General features: G+C 30.0%; 2 protein-coding genes across 5 annotated transcripts; one reads left to right on the top strand and one right to left on the bottom strand.

The window, feature by feature from the left end:
- Positions 1-1,670: 1,670 nt before the first annotated feature.
- Positions 1,671-7,475, top strand: Ubc2 (ubiquitin conjugating enzyme 2). Of its 3 annotated transcripts, none has more exons than XM_076795437.1 (7): positions 1,671-1,899; positions 2,666-2,777; positions 3,261-3,375; positions 3,458-3,508; positions 3,614-3,746; positions 4,212-4,359; positions 4,569-7,475. In XM_076795437.1, the coding sequence occupies exons 3-7, from the start codon at positions 3,344-3,346 to the stop codon at positions 4,664-4,666; spliced, it is 462 nt and encodes a 153-aa protein (XP_076651552.1). In that variant the 5' UTR covers positions 1,671-1,899; positions 2,666-2,777; positions 3,261-3,343; the 3' UTR covers positions 4,667-7,475. The 3 variants fall into 3 exon arrangements, with proteins under 3 accessions (XP_076651552.1, XP_076651534.1, XP_076651543.1); XM_076795419.1 differs by having other exon boundaries at positions 3,241-3,375; XM_076795428.1 differs by lacking the exon at positions 2,666-2,777 and having other exon boundaries at positions 3,241-3,375.
- On the bottom strand, positions 5,885-17,655 carry LOC143358334 (CD63 antigen). Of its 2 annotated transcripts, XM_076795408.1 has the most exons (7): positions 17,423-17,655; positions 14,663-14,851; positions 13,685-13,855; positions 13,221-13,442; positions 12,874-12,935; positions 10,735-10,771; positions 5,885-10,674 (listed from the first exon to the last, which is right to left on the bottom strand). In XM_076795408.1, exons 1-6 carry the CDS (start codon positions 17,483-17,485, stop codon positions 10,753-10,755), a joined length of 726 nt encoding a protein of 241 aa, XP_076651523.1. In that variant the 5' UTR covers positions 17,486-17,655; the 3' UTR covers positions 5,885-10,674; positions 10,735-10,752. The 2 variants fall into 2 exon arrangements, with proteins under 2 accessions (XP_076651523.1, XP_076651513.1); XM_076795398.1 differs by having other exon boundaries at positions 5,885-10,771.
- Between the last annotated feature and the right edge of the window lie 3,206 nt (positions 17,656-20,861).

The following is a 20,861-nucleotide window of genomic DNA, read 5'->3' as shown; positions in this document are numbered from 1 at the left end:
AACTATATAAAATTGCTATGTACATAAATTATTTCAAATTTCAAATACCAGAGCAAGAAACATATTTCTCAAATATTGCTTCACTATGAAGCAATTAAGAAGACACATACAATATCTTGAGTTTTAAGTGAACAAATATTTGATTGCCGCTTCGTATTTGATTGATTAACATTGAAAACATATATTCAAAATAAGTGCCATATTCTTTTCCAGATTAGAATGGACCAATAATACTTATATGTATAATAGTAATACATATCAGTAACCAATAAGAAATCTATCACGTGATGAGAACGTAACCGCCATTATTGTTTGCGTCGAATTTGTTTCTTATTTGAATGTGTAATCTCAGAGTAGAAATACCAGGAATGCAACTTTTCTCTTAAAACTTTTGATGTTAGGATTGCCAAATATGTGACTCTGACAGTACAATCACTATTTTTCTATCTCTTTCTTTGCAAGAAATTAGAAACATCGAAAAGCGTGGCGATATTTGAAACACAACGCGGTCGAAAATAACATTTGACAAGTATAGGTACTTGAATGTTATTCAAAAAATTATTTTCTGTGTCACATATGTAATTGAATGTTCTTTCATTCGTAAGACAAATTTTATGATTACATTTGTATAAGTATTAAGAAATTTGAATTAAATTCATGTACGCATGCGCACTCGAATATGAAATACTAATGCCAATTCAAATTCACACGAAGCTCACTTACGAGCGCATGTGCTCTGAGAATTGGTTCTGTGAAACATACAGGAGTTACCATTCTGATGTACTGTACGATGTATGTGCACATTGTATCCGAACGTGTTAATCACACATTCACAGAAATACACATTTTTTATTTGTTTCTTTCATTATTTATATATATATATTTGTATACTGTGCGCGCGCCAGATTATGGCTAGCAAAGTGACGATTCTTCGGCCAATAGCGATCGCCTACCATCGCACACATTGTCGCTATTAGCCGAAAAATGGTCTTAGAGTTAGAACGAATACACTTTGTCCAGCGATCATCTGGCGCGCGCACAGTACAAGTGTACTATACAGAGCTGGAACGAAATTCAGCAAAAGCAATGCGAGTTTAATTGGTTGTTAGGCACACGTATCTTTGTTAATGGTCGGAACGATAATGTCAATGAATTAAATATTTTCGTAAGAAAAAAGTTACTTCAAATCAGTCCAGGAATCACCTCTTTCAAGGGAGTACAAATTTTTTGCAAACACTTTATATTATAATAAACATAGCCTACAATAAAATAGAATGGCCGCGGAGGATTCAGACACAGACACAGTGCAGACGATACAGTTGGTCAGTGTCGCCGGACATGGGAAATTGAGGGGAATACAGTATCCCTCTTTCTGTCATTACAAATGAAACGATAATGTTGCCACTTGTCAGTTGCCCACCAGACTGCCCAGTTTGACGAACAACCAGTTGCCCAGGCCTGTGCTAAGGGAAAGGGAAATTCCCGCGAAGAGGGAATTCTCCCGGTAACATTGCGCGAGACGTGAAAATTGATGTAGGAGATTTTTGTGGGGGTATTGGTATCGCATGTCCCTAAATATCGAAGTCGACAGTGCAGCCATCTAGGAATGTCGGCTACCAACGTCCGCCGCAGCGGCGACAGAGTCAACATCCGGCGACGCAGAGATGCGCACGTTTCGGCGCTCGCCGAGGGAAAAGGGACGCCGCGATCGTGACTTTGGGACATGAGAGCGACGATGAAGCCCGCCAGCCTGCAGAGCAGCACCTGAGAAGCATACTTGCGTCCAGCAGTACGCACAAAACCGGAACCGGCTGGTTTACGCAGAATTTACATAGGATCAATCGACGATTATAAACTTGATCCCGAAACGATTGGGAAGCTACCCTTTCTATCAACGAGGTAACACACCTCTTCCTCTTGATCGTATATGGTTCTACAATAGTCTTTTTCAAACAGGAATTATTGTTGATCACCAATCACCGGATCCTTTCGTTTGTTAGAAACAATGCCTTTTAAGGAACTTCTATTGAGGCTGATTAATAACATCATTTAATGACCTGTTCCTTTGTAAAGTCACTACATTTTTATGGATTTTGATATTTTGCCATTATTTTGTACATTCTCTCTTCGACTGTCTTAATAACATTAACTTGGTAGTGAATCGGTCGTAACATCTATATTATTTGAGATTGGTTTTAGTTCATATTTAATAACATTAGAGTTATCCCAATCGATTCTCTTTTTGCAAAATTTTTGTCAATTATCTTTCTCTGCAATTTGGGGAACAAAAATAATTTGTACTTCTATCTACCAATTCGCACTTCACCTTAACGTTATATTAATATTATTTATTATTTCTTGCATTTGTAATAATAATCTGATTTTCTTGTGTTAGCAAAAATTGCATTAGAAGGTATAACCTTATTAAATATTTATTTTTGTCAATGTTGTGAATTAAATAGTATTAACATGTTTTGGAAACCTTAGCAAATAAACAAATAAATATTGCCCATTATTCCATTAGCATATCCCTATGATGTTCACATTTGTTCGTAATTTGTCAAATAATATATTTCATGCCAATGCAAATTAATATATACCAGACATAAGAAATACAGTTTCATTGTTTTCATGTATTTCATTATCTTTTCTGTTTTGATTTTAGGTGAGATAATTGTTTACTTAGTGGTCCTTGTTAAAAATATACAACTGTTATCTATAAGAACACTTGCAAATCATCATAAGAAGTTCTCAACATTCATAGTTCAGGGCATCAGGTATACTTAAATTTTGCTTGTTTGATTTATTAACATATTTTAGAATTCCTAATTGAATCACAACTTTGTTATGCAGAAAGTTTGGATTCTTATTTTACAAAACATCTTTAACCCTCCGCGAACCAGGTGGGGTTAAATTAACCCCAGTGATTTTTAAACTGCTTGATTTTTTCCTTCAAAATATCCGCAATTTATTTGGTTTCTTGAGTAGCTGGAGTTAAAACATTGTTGTTCAGTGCCATGAAGAAAAGAATTTTCAAAAGATACATCTTTGTTCTATTTGGATCTGATCCTATTATAAAAGCGATGAAACACGATTTTAAAGAGCATTCTTATTCAAATGTTGTACTTGTTGATGGATACTGGTTGGGGTAAAATTAATCCCACCTGGTTCAGGGAGTGACGGTTATTCACCTGGTTCGCAGAGGGTTAATTATGTAGTATATAATATAAATTATTTTAGAGCCATGTCATCGGGTGCAGGTTCAAGTGGAACTAGCAGAGGGCGTGGTTCATCGCTAGCAGACAATAAACCAGAAAACAAGGAAGCGAAGCCTAATCCAAAGATGTCAAAAGCTTTAGGAACATCTGCCAAAAGGTACCAGAATTATAATAAGAAAGACATCAAGACATGTCTGCTATGAAGATCTGTAATCATGAAACTAATCTCTCTTTTGCAGGATACAGAAAGAATTGGCAGAAATTACATTAGACCCTCCTCCAAATTGCAGGTTCGCACTCATTAATTAACTTTCAATTGTCGTACATTTTATTCTTAGAACTAATGAATAAAGTTTCTCGTGCAATAATTAATAATTGTACTCTGTGTTTTATAGTGCAGGACCTAAAGGAGATAATTTATATGAATGGGTATCAACTATACTTGGACCTCCTGGTTCAGTTTATGAAGGAGGAGTGTTCTTCTTAGACATACATTTTTCCCCGGAATATCCTTTCAAACCACCAAAGGTATTAATGTAATTAATTATTAATCCTTTCAATGTCAATGATTTGTTGTCATACACGAAATGACCTGTGATTACCGGTATCAACTGCGGTTGTCATTTGAAATTACATCAGTGTGTGTGAGAACTCGATGGTCGAGACGGGTCGGGTTGTCGAAAATTTCAGGATTCCCGAGCACATTTAGGTTCTCGAATGTATCGAGGTTCTTAAGAATTTTCGAGATTACTCTCGAAAATTCCGAAAATTCTCGAAATTCTTGACCCGTCTCGACCCGACATTTTTAGGTCCTCACACTCTTCTATTGTTTACTAAACATTGGGAGTAGTATAAGCAATAATCCATTTCAGTAGAATGACCTCTACGACAGTTGTACTATCACCCGTAGAACACTATATATAGTGTAATGGAAAATCAAAACACAATAGCAAGGTAGTGACAGTAATGAGTAATTTTTCTGAATGGTTTTAGGTCACATTCCGAACACGTATCTATCATTGTAATATAAATAGTCAAGGTGTCATTTGTTTGGACATATTGAAAGACAATTGGTCACCTGCACTCACTATCTCTAAAGTCTTACTATCCATTTGTTCACTTCTAACGGACTGCAATCCAGGTAAATTCAAATATGTATATATATATAATTATAATGTTATTAATTGTTGTATTACGCTAGACAACATTATGCGAACATAGAACAAATTAATTTTTTATGAGGATTTTATTGATTACTTTCGATAATTCATAAGAAATATTTCGACAATTTGTTAGGGGAAAGAACTGATAAATAGGTTTAGTTTTCATATCATATTTAAAATGTTTCAGCGGATCCTCTAGTAGGAAGTATAGCAACACAGTATCTTCAGAATAGAGAAGAGCACGATCGCATAGCACGTCTTTGGACTAAGCGTTATGCAACATGAACGATTTTTCAGAAATCGCTGCCCTTTTCATTCCTTCAAAACAAAGAACGGCCGCTTAAGGGAGCCCATCTAACTATATTCAGATTTTGAGTATTCGACTCGATCAATTGTTTTGAATAAATTAATTGTCGGAGGTTTCTTCGATTAGTGAATATACATTTCACTTACTGGCACATCTTTTTTTTTTACTTAAATTTTTAAATTGCATCTTGTTTCAAATTTTGCATTATTTTTCTTTTCATTCTGATTAAAATGAAAATGTTTAAAATATATTTATAAATGACCAATAATAAGACTGAGTCACTTGAAAGTTTCTTGTTTACTTGATCTCTATGTAAAATCAATAATAATATTTATTTTACCAATAAATATTTTTACAAGTATGCGCCATTGTTGTGAATGTCGAAAAAGATGTTCATACCTTTCAAAATAATCTACTAATTAATTTGTGTTTTATATTAAATTATGTCTGATGAAGTGATCAGAAGTAATAAATCGGTAAAATTGATCGTTCGAATAATCAACTTTGGCTCTCCGCACCTTCGAGAAACTTATTGTATGTATATGTATATCGACCGAAGGATCGTTTTAAACGAAAGACTATTCTAGATCGTCGATTCGATCATTGTGATGTGCTTTTATATCTAGTATGTAAATGTGCCTAAGATGAATGAACGTGCGTGCATGTGTAACCTATACTCTCTTTTTCACTCTGTAACTCTTGAGAAGAACAGTACATCTTCCACAATTTATTCTTGTATCTATGAAGTTTTGGTTCACTTTATTCACTTGTTTTGTCATACAGTTGACGAGACAGGTATTTATTTTTTCATTGTAAATTCACATTCTTTGAATTGTTATATTCTCTTCTTTAATCATTTTGATAACGAATCAAAATTTATATACAGTCAATTCGAAATGATGCAGGACCCTAGAAACTTTTGTAAGCAGTTTTCTAATAAAATTAAACATTTTTACTAAGGACATTCATTTACATCAATATTATACACATTTGAAAAGAAAGTAATATTTTTTACGTAAAAATATAAAAAGAAGTGTAACACATAAAAGTATTTCGATAAAAATGATTGCAGAATGTCTTCCAAAAATAGTGGTAGTTTGATTTTCAGATTTTTTTCAATAATAGGAATAGGAATACTGAATTTACGTACTACTAATTGTTTTAGTGATTGCGATAAGAGACTTTTTGTTACGACCACTTCGTGAGAAATCTAACTCGAGAGTGAAAAGGGTGAAAAGCGAGGGCCCTCGGTTATATTTCTTTTGCCTTTCGTTTGTTTCGTTCATCTGGTTGTTTTAAGAACTCGTGATGAAATAGTATTTGAAAGGGTACGTCCATTGACAGTACCAGATAATATTGATAGTTTAAGCAATATTATGAACAATATGAATAATCCAAATGTAAGCAAGTAATTAGATTACTAATTAAGGGGCCCTACTCAATTTTCAATTTTTTACTAACTTACTTTTGCATAAAACAAACTAAAAAATTTTATGACATAATAATATTTATTCTACGTAAAAAGATGACGAAAGAAAAAGAAATCTGACTTTTCGGCAGAAAATTGTCCCTATGGACATAAGTTCGTTTCACAGAAATGTAACTGCAGTCACGTTTATTAAATAATAACGCTAATCATAATAAATTACTTTTTACTGATCTATTATGGATTTAGTGATAAATCATATACGAGTGATCATTGTAATTAAGTAGGCGTAGCACTTGAGTAATTAAACAAAATTGGAATTTCGCTCACTAGAAATTCCTTTTCAAAGTTCATGTGTTAATCGGGTTCGTAATATTTAAATTGCCGCGATTGTAAATAAACATAATTTTCTGTATATTAGTGAAAAATCATAAACCATAATTCTCATCGAATTTGTATTGACTATTATATTAACAAATTGAGTACAGATGTGATGTCTTCTAAAAGGTCTTCTTATAGAATTTTTGTTAAAACTGCATTGTTTTTGTTAAAACTGCATTGAATGAACAAAAATTAATTATTTGAATTATTGAAAGTAATGGAATTTTATACTAATTCTTTATTCAAGTACTTTGAAAAGATTACGAAACGTTAATAATGGTTCCTCCTGGTGAAAAGTGGATTCCCAGAAAAAAATGTTCGTTGATTAATATATTACTATATCACAAACAGAATTAATGATAACAGAAGGGAAGTATTTACTATTTTAATTCATGATTTAATTGTACAGTTCATATCGCGCAAACAACTTTAATTTTTTATCTGATTTCAATTACTATCGTTAAGGTTCTTGTAAATATATTCTGTGAAGTTCTTGAAGAAATGATCTATAGATCTTTTAGACGTCTGGAACTGTATATAAGTTGCACGTAGAATCTGCTCTTTTGTAATTAAAGGTATACAACAACAAAAGAAGGAATGATTTTTATTCATACAGCGTTTCGTTAACATATTTTTGTGAGGGAAATTGTTTAAACGAGTCTTTGAATTGGTCTAAAAATCAAAAGTGGATAATTGCACAATAACGTTACAAATAGTACAATTTAGCAGACAAAAGTAATTGATAAAAAAAAATTTTAATCATAAAATTCGACGATTATTTAAAACTGCTTTGAAATCATTTACGAAGTTTTAAAGACGATCGTTTAAACGAAGTCCTACCCTCTTATTTTTTGCGAATTCATTTCTTTTGTTGACAAATAGTTATAAAACTATGCAAGAGAGCATCCTACTATATAATTACTGAATGTTAGTCTGCTAATGCTATAAGTGAATATAGAGCGAAATAAAAGAAAAAACTGGTCATAATGAGTTTTCGTTCTTCAATGTGTTTTTACTTCCAATTGAATTTTATTTAAATTATACATCCTCTCATTTTTTAAATTATATTTTTTATACAACATTTGTAACACATATAGTTTGTATGTTGTAACACATATAATGTTTCCACAATGAACAACACTTTTCTGTTATGCGAGTTTTCATAAAATTAAATATGAAAATGGTTATTTGTATAAAAATTCACTGTCTAGTTACATATATTTATGAAAATACTACAACGTTCATCAACTTGAAAGGTATGCCAGCACTTCAGTTCATGCCACTGAAAATTTAAACCATGAATTGATACTGGTCGAACAAGAATGAATAGGTGGATCAGATGAAAAAGTATAAGTGGTATTCCTTAAATAAAAATGTTCCATCAATTCGGGTCATACTATCTATTATTAAAAACCACGCTCGTGGCCTAGAATAAACAGATACAATATTTATTTAATATATTTTATTAATATAGATAAAAGCTATACGACAAGATGTGCTAAAGTGATCAGCTCCTAAAGGACGATAATAATATATCCATTAATTAATTAAATTACAAGTAGAAAAATATCGTAAGAGACTAAACGCCACAAAAGCAAACGTTTCCTTCTCATTTAATACTGATTTCGTTTTTTGTATTTCTTACGTTATCGTCAGTCTTTTCTTATCAGCCGATTATGAAAAGTAATATCCGGACGAAACTTTAGTTTCCATCACGCTTCGCATGGTATAACATTTTTTTTCTTGCACAAAATTACATATTTAAATTAACGTTGGTCTGATTTCATCTTAAATGAGAACATTCGTTATCGCATATAAAAGTTCTGTAATTTAACAATGTGTAGAATTTTCTATAGTTTAAAATTAAATGCATGTACACCAAAATTAATTTTAACATGGACATCCTATATATATATATAAGTTTATATGACTTAATACTACGGTTTAAAATATCGTTACATAATATATATTAAAAACAGAAAACGTATAAAACAACAGAAACTAAAAATTATTAAATACAGAAGTTAAAAATTAATAAAAATTAGTGACGTAATTGTGTGGACGTTTTCAAAGAACTTTAACATACTTAAAAATATAAAATAAATTATTGCCTTTTAACAATCTTGTAATGAAACAATTATTGTACGGAAGTTAAAACAAAGAATAACATAGGAAAATTTTATACCAAATTGATAACTTAAAGGAACGTTTTTTTCGAGTGCCAAGTTTTGATTAAAATTAATATTATTTCAATTAATCATTTAACATAATGCTAACGAATTATTTAACAATTCAAACACATCGCTAAACATTAGGCACACTTGAAAATCTCAGTATTACCTGCTAAATATATATTCATACTAACTTTTTTTTTGTAAATAATATTTGAATGATTGAAATCTCGCGTATTTCTGGTACCACATATAAGAATGATCACCCCAAAATTAGCTATATAGTAAACATTATTACATTAAAATATTTATTAATTTTTTATAATCAATCATTATTTTATATTATTTGGTCCGGACAAAACATACATATCTTAAAATTGTGTAGTTAATCAACTATTATCTAAGTGTTACCTAGTAATATAAACTATATCCTTACCGAGGGATATAAACTATGTTCTAAAATAAAGAAAGCGGACAATAAAGTAAAATTACAATTACTTTTACACATTTCGAATCTATTAATATCGCAACCAGCCAAAATACATTTCTGAAATAAATTATTATGCCTTTACAATTAATTTACCGTACCAAAATATGTGAGATTTCAAAGGAGAAGATAACAGATTGCAATTACAATTGCAATAATTATAGTAAAATTCCTTAAATCGACGCAACGCCATGAGCTCGCATTTTTATCTTCTGTTTTTAGAAGTAGATTCGCAAAAACGATGACAAAAATCTGTTGTCGCGAAATTATGGTTCTTTCGTGCCAGCCGATTGTTTAATGAATTTTTTTCTAATACATCCGTTTCTAAAAATGTAAACAATTGTGGTCCCAACATATAATGACTCTACTACAAGAATATTCTAACTCAGACTTTACAATATCTGCATATTTTGTTATAGTTAATACTTTTAAATATCCTTTGGTTCGTCATTTTTTCTTTAATAGGGAATTTGAATGGTCTTTTAAACAATATCTGCAAATGAAGAGGATAACTTTACGTTGTTAATTATAAATTAATAAATCATATACAAAACTTTATGTAATACTTAGAATTATAATATATAAAATTGTTTAAACAACATATTTTAATATATGTATTCTGTGCTATGTGCAATGAATTTACAAACATTTTTATGACTATTATATAATAAGTCTATTCTTTAAATAATATTATATATGGTAATTTTTCAGTTACTAGGGCAAGTAATAAACATTTCTGATTTTTATGAAAACAAGTACAAATACATTTTGGACTATTAAAACTAATGTGTTTGCATTGTAGCATTTTATGTTAATATTTTTAGCAATTTCGTTTATGCAACGCGTGTATAATATGTTCTTCTATTATGCATGACTTTATTTATAGGTAAACTCATGTCACCTATAAAGTATATACCATTTACGATTTTTCAATTTCAAGAGAGACCAACAGAATATTAATTAAATTTAAGATTCGTGAAAGTATGAGAACGATAAGGTACATTATAATAATGCCAACAATGGTTGTTAATAGGGTAAAACATTTTCGTTAAACGTTAGTATTAATGATTCCAATAAAATGAATCTCGAACTTTTTTTCACTTAAACCGAAATTTATAAGACGATTGGTTCAGCTCAGCAGTGCACGATGAAAATATATTTCATACATCTATGACCGACTTATATGAATATAAAACGTTCTGTAGAGTGAGGATGCATAAAGTGTTTGATTTTGCAACATATCGAGGCACTGAAAGAGCCTTTTAGACTGCGACAGGCGTCTAAAACAAAATCTATAATTATCCAATTTCGTTTGTGAAGCATTCTTGCATGACAATAAGCTTCAATTGTACGTAAAACTCGGTCTACGAAAAAATTTGGTTTCAATCATTTGGCATATAATGGCAGTAATTTGAATTTGATTCTCCAATCATTTGCTTTCTTCTTAATCTCTAGACTGCAGACGAGTGTTGGTTACTCTGCGTCCAAGGTTCTATGTAAGTAAATGGTTTTGCGACGACTCTAGAATTATTCTTTGTATGAATTCACACACACGACGAACAATACTTAGAGTTATAATACCTCTTAATTGGTGTCAGATCAGTGCGCTGCGGTCTCGCTGCAAGTATAAATTAATTAAATCGCTCGTGACAGAACACCGTTCTCTCTTTTTTCTGATAAAACACACCAAGTGTTGCACGTGGCAAAGCAAGAAGGTGCATACAGTTTACGCTTTCCAAAATAAGACAATGACATTTCGTATCATTCGTATCACATTTTATCAATCGTACATATTATTTCCGCCTTCGTTTCTCTGTGTTAACGTTAAAATCTCTGAATATATTTAAATTTTAAACTTAATATAGATATCATATACAGCATGTTTCATGTGATTATATTGACTGTAAACATTATCTTCCTTTTTGTTTTTTTTTAACATAAAATGTGTTTCTTATGCTAACGCTTTATATTATTATTTTATCTTTCTCTTTTGTTACGTGGTATGAATGGACATAATTTGTTTTTTAATACACTATTTACATTCAAGTACATATACGCTGTAAATCTGTGAAGAATTACTTAAAGTATAATACTATTCTTACCACCTAATCGTCACAGACTTGTTGCATTTGTCCTAGTATGTAATATGAAATTATAGAAGTAAAATGCTTTAAATGATGAGGTTACATAGAACATGCTGTACAATCTATTATATTCCATATTACCAATATTATACTAATTTTAATATATAATGTGCACAAGTAAATGTATGTTAATCTTTGACACACAAATTTCTAGAAATTTGTTTAAATACTGAATGTATATTTCGAAAAGTGTGTATAATTAAGCATTTTGTCATATATGCAATAACCCAAATTCATATTCTAACAGAGAATACAATTTTTAAAATAAAATAAAAATTTACGATTTTCCAGTGTCCGGATTAAGGAAAGCGTAGATATGAGAATTAAGTTTCTAAAGAATCAAATAGCATTAGGTACTGTTAATTTAACATGACTGTTTAATAATTGTATTGAATTTGCATGAATGCAATTATCACGTTGTTCCATATTGTATATAGAGTTTGAAATTTCTTCAACATACAATTGCATAATCGTATTGTCAATTTATGTGATGACTATTTAACTATGCATATCTTTAGGATAAAATCCACAAACTGAATCAAAAGCAACACGATGGTGTAAGCATCAAATGTTAAAATAACGTATTACATACGTTACAACTATTGTTTTAGACATTTTTATTTTATCCGATGATTAAACCATAATGCCTTGCGTTATGTATTATGCTTATTTACTTGTACATGTTATTTTCATTGTCATCAAATTGTACATGAAAAGGTATCATACAAAGTTTAAAAAAATCATAACTCTCAATCATTTCTAATTGCAGAGAAGCTTATAAGCTTAGGCTCAATGAAAAAGGAGCTAAAAATACCAAATAGTGAAAGCATAGTACTTTTAACCATCACAATATTCTCTTGTATTATGTTAAATAAAACGAAAATGAAATTATATACTCCGACATTGAGGACTATTTTCCACAAAACAAAACCAGGATAAAACGTAGTCGTAACAAATAAGGTGTTAATATTTACGTATATAACACTGAAATCTTAACATAAATATATTACTTTCGATTTATAGTTCTTCAGTATCCGCGTGCAGTTCGTTAACAAAGTACAAAGTCTTTCCCACTGTTATAGTATAAAAATGATCAGTCTTAAAGAAACAGTCATAAAGACGTCATACTGCACAAAAATACTATTTTTTTCCTATATCCAATTTTCAATATCCAAAGGAAAGTATAATTACATTAAATTCAAACAGTATTAATACTTCGTTTGTGTTGACATTACTATAACTGACAATTATAATAACGAGTGTGACAATTGTAATGATGTAGATAAAAACACAGTAAAAACAATTATTTATAAAGTCCAAATCATAAAATAAAGTCCAATGTTGTCACGAATAAATTTATAATTTCATAAACACGCATGTAGATTGTTCTGCTCTACCATTTTTGTGCAGCATGATAAATGAAGAATACAATGTGCAATTTGTGCAATATTCTGTTACTTAAACAGAAATATAAGGAAATTGATACATGAACGTGTAACAGCGAAAGACAGAGAGCACATTTCGGAAATTTAGTGCAACTTTTAGGCATTATAACTGTGGATAACTGTCTGCTTACACAGTTTGGTATTCGCGACGTATTGAACGTGCCAGACAACATGCGAAGATCACTCCAATCACCTGAAATTAGAAAATTTTATCGTATTATTTAATTTGACATCAAATTTTTGGCGTCACTTTCGTTATTTATAATATTTATTTTAACCGTTTAAACTTTGTACGTATAGACAATTCTGCATTAAACAAAGTCAACGAACCAAAGGATAAAAAATTGTAAATGAAGCTATAATGAACAAGATATGAGACACACTTCTGTTAAGCTTCTATTAATTAAGAACAACAATCAAGTGAATTGTAGAAAATTAAAATCCATAGTCAAATGTAAATGAGCTAAGTCAGACTTACCTGAATAATAGCAATGCCAATGCCTACACTACCCAAAATCAATGCGTTATGCTCAATAGCAGCTTGAAGATTGTGCATACATCCATCTTCATATTTGTGAATTGTATTAGTGTCACATTTATCTCCTTTCAGTATTTCCTTGCAGCAGGAATTTGGCAAAATATTGCTTGAGAAACCAGCAGAAGCCCAGTCAGCGGGGCCAGTCATGCCGCAACACTGAAGCTGCAATTATAAACAAAATAATTTATCCATTAATTATTAATCTTCTTGGGTCTCATATACTGCATTGAATCATGCTTAAATTAATTACTACAAATTAAGTGTTACAAGAAAAATATGAATTAAACAAATAAATAATTATGTTTATATAAAAACATTCATTTCATAAATAATTTAGTATTGTACGAAATATGTAGACATTTAATTTAATTTCAGGGAAAAAATGTCATATCGTGTACACTTACGTCATGCTGCATAATATCCCAAGACTTGCCAATGTTCGCATCCGATGAATATTCCTTCATAGTACTGTTCATTCTATTTTCTACCATTTGCCGAACCTCTCTCTGCATCATATATCCAGAAATACCAGCAACGAGTTCCAGTACAAAGATCAGAAGAAGCAATACTGAAAACTATGTAACAAAATTCTATATATGTTATTTCTTCTTCTAATTAAAAAAATAAATAATTTTTAAATACTTCACAAGTTATCTACATATTTTTTTGTGTCCTTCAATATTTTATGTATTACAGAGAAAATTGTTGTAACATATAATTATTCACTTAAATAAAATCGACATTAAGCTACATCATTAAAGATGACTGATCAAATAAACAATTTGAAAATTACTTAGAATTCCAGAATATAGAGCATTAAATGATTTCCTTAAAATTATCACACTATTCAACTCTGTATAGTGAGTCCGGGTTATACGTCGCGAAGCTTCTGAATTAGCCGACGTCGAAATATCCCTACTACCGCGGGTTATACCCTGTGAGGGGCCAAGAAGGTCGAGAGCCGCCGCTGCCGAGAAGTGTGAACATTACATGGGTCGGGTACATATATCGGTGTGAGACTAGAAGACCACTACTAATCCAATAAGAAAACTACTTTATTTTTCATTATTGTTTTATGGGACTTTCACCAACATATTCATGGCATTTTTCTAATGAAAATGATACCAAATATGATATAATTCCTATGATATTTGGTTTCATTTTAATCAGAAAAATGCCACGAATATGTGGAAGTCTCATAAAAAAATAATGAAAAATAAAGAAGTTCTCGAGCTTCACTGTCCCATTCTACATTCGGAACTTCATCAAAGAATAGTGCTCCGAGCACTATAAAGCGGATTCACTATATTTAACTTGTATTGTATTTAAGAAAATTATTTGTATTTAGTGTTATACATTTGTAGTTGGAAAATTATTCATACCGTTATTATCATGCAATGATTTTCTTTCACTGCTCCACAGCACCCAAAGAACGATATAAAAAATACTACAGCACCCACTACGATCATAAACACTGGTGCTGCAAAGAACCAACTGTCCATAAAATTATTATATCCTTTGTAAACTACCAGAATTACAGTGCCAACTGCAATGAACACAATTCCTGTTATCTGTAATCATAGAAATTTGGTACAAACAAAAATTTAGTACAAAATCATTTTTTCTACATGTTAAAATATATTTGAAAGTGTTAAGGGTAGAAATTAAATTAATAATAAATTTTATAAAATTATACATAGATATTATATATGCTTGCATATAAAATTATATTAAATCAGTCAATAAAATTGTAGACTGTACTTCCGAAAATCGGTCACGTCCGATTTTGCTGAAATTTTGCAAATAGCTTCATTTTACATAAAAACAATGTTTGCAAGAAGGATTTTCGGCGACCCGAAATTTAAGGCCCAAAATTTTGCAAAGAATGTTTTTACCATTTCAGTGTTATTCCCTGTATTTTTTAAAATTTCTATGCTTCGATTTCGCTGAAATTTTGAAAACAGGTTTTTTTTTAGATCATAACAATGTTTGCAAGAATTTTTTATCCGAGTTAGGTTTGGGTTTTTAAAAATTTTAGATCATAACTTTCGAGCCGCCAAAAATCCTTCTCGCAAACATCGTTTTTGTATAAAATGAGTCTATCTTCAAAGTTTCAGCTAAATCGGGCGTGACCGGTTTCGGAGGTTTAGCAAAATTTTAATGAATAAAAAATAGAATACAATAAATGAACACATGGCGTTTCATTTTAAGTGCAACAAAATCACACAGAAGCATTAATACAACATTTTCTGAAAGTAATAAAGTAAAATTGCAGATTTGTTTACATTTCGAAAGTTAATATAAAATGTTAGGTGTGTTTGCAAGGGAAGTAAAATTGCAGATTTGTTTACACTTCGAAAATTCATATAACATGTTAAATATGTTTGCAAGGGAAGTAAAATTACAGATTCGTTTACATTTCAAAAATTAATATAAAATGTTTAATATTTTTTCAAAGAAAGTTGATTATAAAATACAGACGTATGTAAATGTGAAACTAGTAGAATTTGTAAAGATGAATAAATGTATGGAAGAAAGTAGATAGAAGAAGCACTAAGCCCACGCAATGTGCGATTAATTCACTTCATCTACATATACAATGTAGATGTATGTAGATGTATATCGTGAGTGTCACTTGCGATCGTACACTTTAATATTCGCAAGACTTTGTTCACAAATTGTTTTCATCACCTGATGAAGGGTGAAATAATTTACACGTTAGTCAATTAGCACATCTTTATTGAATACGTACGAAATACAAAATAAAGGTTCTGTTTATGTAAAATAAAAAAAACACATTTGAAGACATTCTACCGAAATCGTCAATTACTGAAAATCCTACAGTTTGAAAAAATTGTAACAATATCGAATTTCTTTACGTTTCATAATCTAGGTTCCGCTTTTTTTATTTATTGAAATATTTTTAAATATGCATTAAAATTAAGATTAGAATGTGCATTAAAATTTGCTGCTAAAGTAAAGAAATATTAATAATACAAGTGTCAATAAATTATTTTTAAGAAAAAATTATACACGGACACGGACAAATAACTAAAAAAAAATGGGTAATTTAAATAAATATTTTAACCATCCAAAATATTACATTTTTGAAAATTAATCAACACCGAATGTATTTGTAGCTTATGGTGAGGCATGGGGAAAATAAAATGATAAAATATAGATTAACAATTAACGTATAATAAAGTGCGGAGATCTAAATCTAGAAAATATCTGCACCATATATCAATATTATTGTACACATATGGCTATACTGAAATAAATATCAGACAGCATAATATTATAAATTAACAAAAGATAACAAATGTATTGCAAACAGAGTCAAACAGAATCACTAAACAATATTGTGAAATTCACTTGTAAAAATTTGAAAACACAGTTATTCTATGTACAATGAATTACAAATTCGTGTTTACTATCTGCAGTGGTAAATAAGAAAATATTAATATGTTACGTGCAAACCATTTGACTCTTAACTGCATAATGAAAATAATTTTTAACTAAAAATCTTGCGAGGTTTAAGATGTTACAACAGAAAGCGACAATGCCTATACGTATAGTATACCATATATACATATGTACATAGGTATACACGTATATTCTTGATGCAAGTAGTGATTGTTTCTGTTCCAATTTGACGATCGACTGACGCAGGGAAACGGCTACAGTATTTCAAACATATTTCGATTACTTACGAAGCGGAATTAACAAAAAATTGTCTACGACCATGAACATACGATTATTTTGACGTCTTTAATTTGACCAAAATTTGCGGAATGTGATTTTTGTTAATCAATACATAAACGTTAAAACTTTCATAAATTTAAAATGTATAAAATCCATTAAAACTGATATCAAAGATTCATAAGCCCGTATAAAACACATAAAAGTCTAATTTTATATATCCAAGGCAGGTGTAGTAAGAATTCAAATAAATTCATGAATAATTTATATGAATACAGTTTTCCATATAAACGAAAGTTGTTTGTTGTTTGTTACGAATATACGTGTTCCTTGAAACTTGTTGAATGAATGAAAGGTGTATGTCCCTGATAGAAACGGAAACGTGGTAAGAAATAAAATAAAGTTTGACGAATGCCGCCAACACAACATGGAGTACTTACAGCGAATATCAGGTTGAAGAGAAACGTCAGGTATTTGATACACGTCATTCCACCGGACACCATTTTTGCCACTCACTGTTTCACTGGTTTCAATCAAAAGAAAATCAAGTACAAAACGTACTAGTTATTGACGAAAGGGAAACGAAACGGGAGTTTCGTGTGCGTCGTTTCTACAGTCGAGGAACCTTCCTTCGCTTCGAGGGTTCGCTAAGGAATAATCGTATTTTCATCAGTCCTTCCAGGCTGACTCGGATGCGTGCGCACCTTTCCCGTAATTTACTCAGAACCGACCACATGCATCGGGGAACCATGGGATTCAACAATTTTTCTTTTAAAAATGTAGAACATAAGATATTTTTATGTTATTAACACTTTGCCTACTAGAACCTATTAACAGGCTTCTCAATAATTGTGCTGTATCAAATGAATACTTAAAAATCTTCTTTTACTCAACAATCCCAAAGAAAATTATTAGATTACGTTATTGAGGATGAGTTGTTGGTTTATAATTGAAGTTCCTGTCACTGTTGAACTATTAAAAAATCCTCAGCCATAGCAATCGTTGTGTGTTAATTCATAAAATTATTTATCTGTAGAAAAGAATATAAAAATGTTCATAATATAGCGCAATATTTTAGACATTGATTTTCAGTTTCAATGGAAGAGGCAAGATTCGTTTTATTGATTTGATACTTATCAAGAACATAAAATAAAAAATCGCACTGTTTAAATATCGCGTTTAGTTCACAATTTTCTAAAATCATTCAACGAATGATAATACATATGTACACGACGCAAATGCATATTTTTTCAATACGCCATATGTTAAAATATTGTAATTATATTATACAGTATTTTTGTCATTCAACAATTCAAATAAATATTGTTTATTTTATTTGTATATTTAATCATATTTATACTGTAAGCAAAATATACATTTAAAATGTACATACATAAAATAGTAAGAATTCTTTTATATAAGACAGTATGCTCTGTCAGATTACGTTTCTGCACATTGCAGTTACATAATGGTGAGCAACAATGCAATTTTTCAAGCAATGGCTGCACCTGTGTAATTATAGCAAAATGAGATTGATCAGAACAACTGTCATGGCTAGAATTAAACATAATTAGAGTCTGTATATATGACATGCTTTTACAAAATATAAACTGTAAATATTTAACTAGTTATTTATTTATTTATTATCATATTTTTCACATAAGGAATTATAGTTTCCATAGCGTATTCGTATTGCTAATAATTACATCATAAAAACTTATTTATAGTTTTTAAATCTTATTAGTTCGTTAAAAATTTATTGAAAACTGAGTAATCAGAGATACTAGTAGGCACGCACATGTACATATTTAATTTTAGTTTGACATTAAAGTACAATGGCCGCATAAGTACGTTACGTTAATTGCAAAGTTTAACGTACTTACTATAGAAAAATCTTATTAATGCAATAAATAAATAAATACCAAATAATCAGTTTCTAAATATATATTTTACCAATTTTTTAGTAATAGAGTTTGAAATATTTTTCGATGTTTTCATAATCTAAAATTTTGCATGCATTTTGCTCGTAACTTGAACGAAACTTCCCGTAGATGCTTGGTCAGATTTGGTATTCTAATGGTAAGATAAATTATACTCATAATAGTTTTCCGATATTAGATAGAAGAAAATGCAAGAAGTTGTTTTTCAAGATGATACACTATGACGATCAAGAGAAAAAGGAATTGCGATCTCGGTTGCGCTTTCTTATTATTTAATTAACGTTAATTAAGGTCTGCCGATGGTAGAGGATGAGTTAGTTCACGAAGGTTTTAAATTGTTAAGTATTAAATTATCCACATTTCCGTTTTACATTTATAGTAATGGAGAATTACCTTTTAATTAAATTTTAACTTTACAAAGATGTAACTTAATAAAAACATTGTACGCGTTCATATACCAAATTTGATGTTTCTTTAAATAAAAATGTAATTTTCATTTCAGATCGAATGTGTAGTTTGTAAGTGATCTGAATCTATCATAAATAACACGATTAAAAATGATATGCTTCCTTATAAAGTCATTATACACTTTATTTCTGAAATTGATCGCGGGAATAGAATGTTTTTGAAGTTGTGGTATAATAATCTATATTTAGGGTTGTCCTTATATGATCTGTTAACGTTAACATTGATTCTCTGCATAGCAATAGAGACGATGCACTGCACGGCAACCTGTACTAGTTGAATACAACGTTTGCTTTCTATCTGTTATAGATCTGAAATTATTTTCTTCTTTATATCAGCTGTAAATCGTAATTTATAAAGAAAATGATAATTATGGCCATATAATAATAATTAAAAGATGGATGTTCGTACAGATTAAAAAACTTCTACATTATTTAATAAAAATAAGAACTGTTCATAAATTAATATGTTCTTCCCGAAAATCAATTAAGTTCTTAATTAGCATAGTAGTTATGAATGTTAACATGCATTACGACAAGAATCGGAAAGCAGGCCAATTTAGATATAAGAAATTTACGCTATAACATTTATAGAGTATGGTTTCGATGAAGCACAGTTACAGAATATGAAAAAACCCCCGGTATAAGACATCGCTTTCATTGAACGAATAACACGATTAAAAGTTAAAGATATTTTGCACAAATACGTTAGTCGTAGTAGTTCTTATTATTTGTATTTCATTAAAGAGATAAAAAATTGTATAAGGAAATTATTATTTAATGTTATTTGATGAAAGTTATTAAATAAACGATGTCCGTTGAAAAACATGGATTACGATAAAAGTGCAAATGTGACAGTACATTAAGTTTTCCCAAAATTATTATTTCCGTATTTTGTTTTACATATTCATCAGTTGAGAATATAAATTGTGAATTTTTTCTATAAAACTTGACACTCTGAACATTATCTTTTCGGTATCAGCAATTTTGTGATTTTCCTATCGTGATAATATTACGATAAAATCAATGACTATATCACGATATTCGTGTAACATCAAACACCAGAAATAAATAAAACTAAATATACGATAAAAAACCGATAAAGAAATTTTATTTTCGCATCGTTTGTCTATCGCGTACATTATTATTTTAAAACTTAATGGACATTATTTTGAGCGTTTGCTAAAACTATTCTTTTTTAGTTATTTTTGGTACTCAAGGTCACATGAACGACATAATATTAGAAGTCGTTGGATTATATTAATAGTTACAATTCATCTAATTGGTTAAAATTAGTTTTTAAGTTATTATTGTAATCCTTATTGTAAACAAAAATTACCAAAATATGTTTGTCTCATTAGATAACACGTAATCTGTTACTTATTTATTACTTATTTCAATTTCTAAGGTAATTTAATATTTGTATAAATAAAATAATAACATAGTCATAGTAAATAGTCATAGTCATTTTTCTG

Source organism: Halictus rubicundus, chromosome 1 (assembly GCF_050948215.1).
Source record: "Halictus rubicundus isolate RS-2024b chromosome 1, iyHalRubi1_principal, whole genome shotgun sequence".
Classification (NCBI taxonomy): Eukaryota; Metazoa; Arthropoda; class Insecta; order Hymenoptera; family Halictidae; genus Halictus; species Halictus rubicundus.
This window is presented reverse-complemented; position numbering and strand designations above follow the sequence as displayed.

Coding starts and splice junctions, on each gene's coding strand:
- Ubc2 (XM_076795428.1), top strand. CDS start 3,245: ATGTCATCGGGTGCAGGTTCAAGTGGAACTAGCAGAGGGCGTGGTTCA. Junction 3,376..3,457: donor TTAGGAACATCTGCCAAAAG/GTACCAGAATTA, acceptor TCTCTTTTGCAG/GATACAGAAAGAATTGGCAG. Junction 3,509..3,613: donor GACCCTCCTCCAAATTGCAG/GTTCGCACTCAT, acceptor TGTGTTTTATAG/TGCAGGACCTAAAGGAGATA.
- LOC143358334 (XM_076795398.1), bottom strand. CDS start 17,485: ATGGTGTCCGGTGGAATGACGTGTATCAAATACCTGACGTTTCTCTTC. Junction 14,852..17,422: donor TCTTCAACCTGATATTCGCT/GTAAGTACTCCA, acceptor CTATGATTACAG/ATAACAGGAATTGTGTTCAT. Junction 13,856..14,662: donor ATCATTGCATGATAATAACG/GTATGAATAATT, acceptor TTTGTTACATAG/TTTTCAGTATTGCTTCTTCT.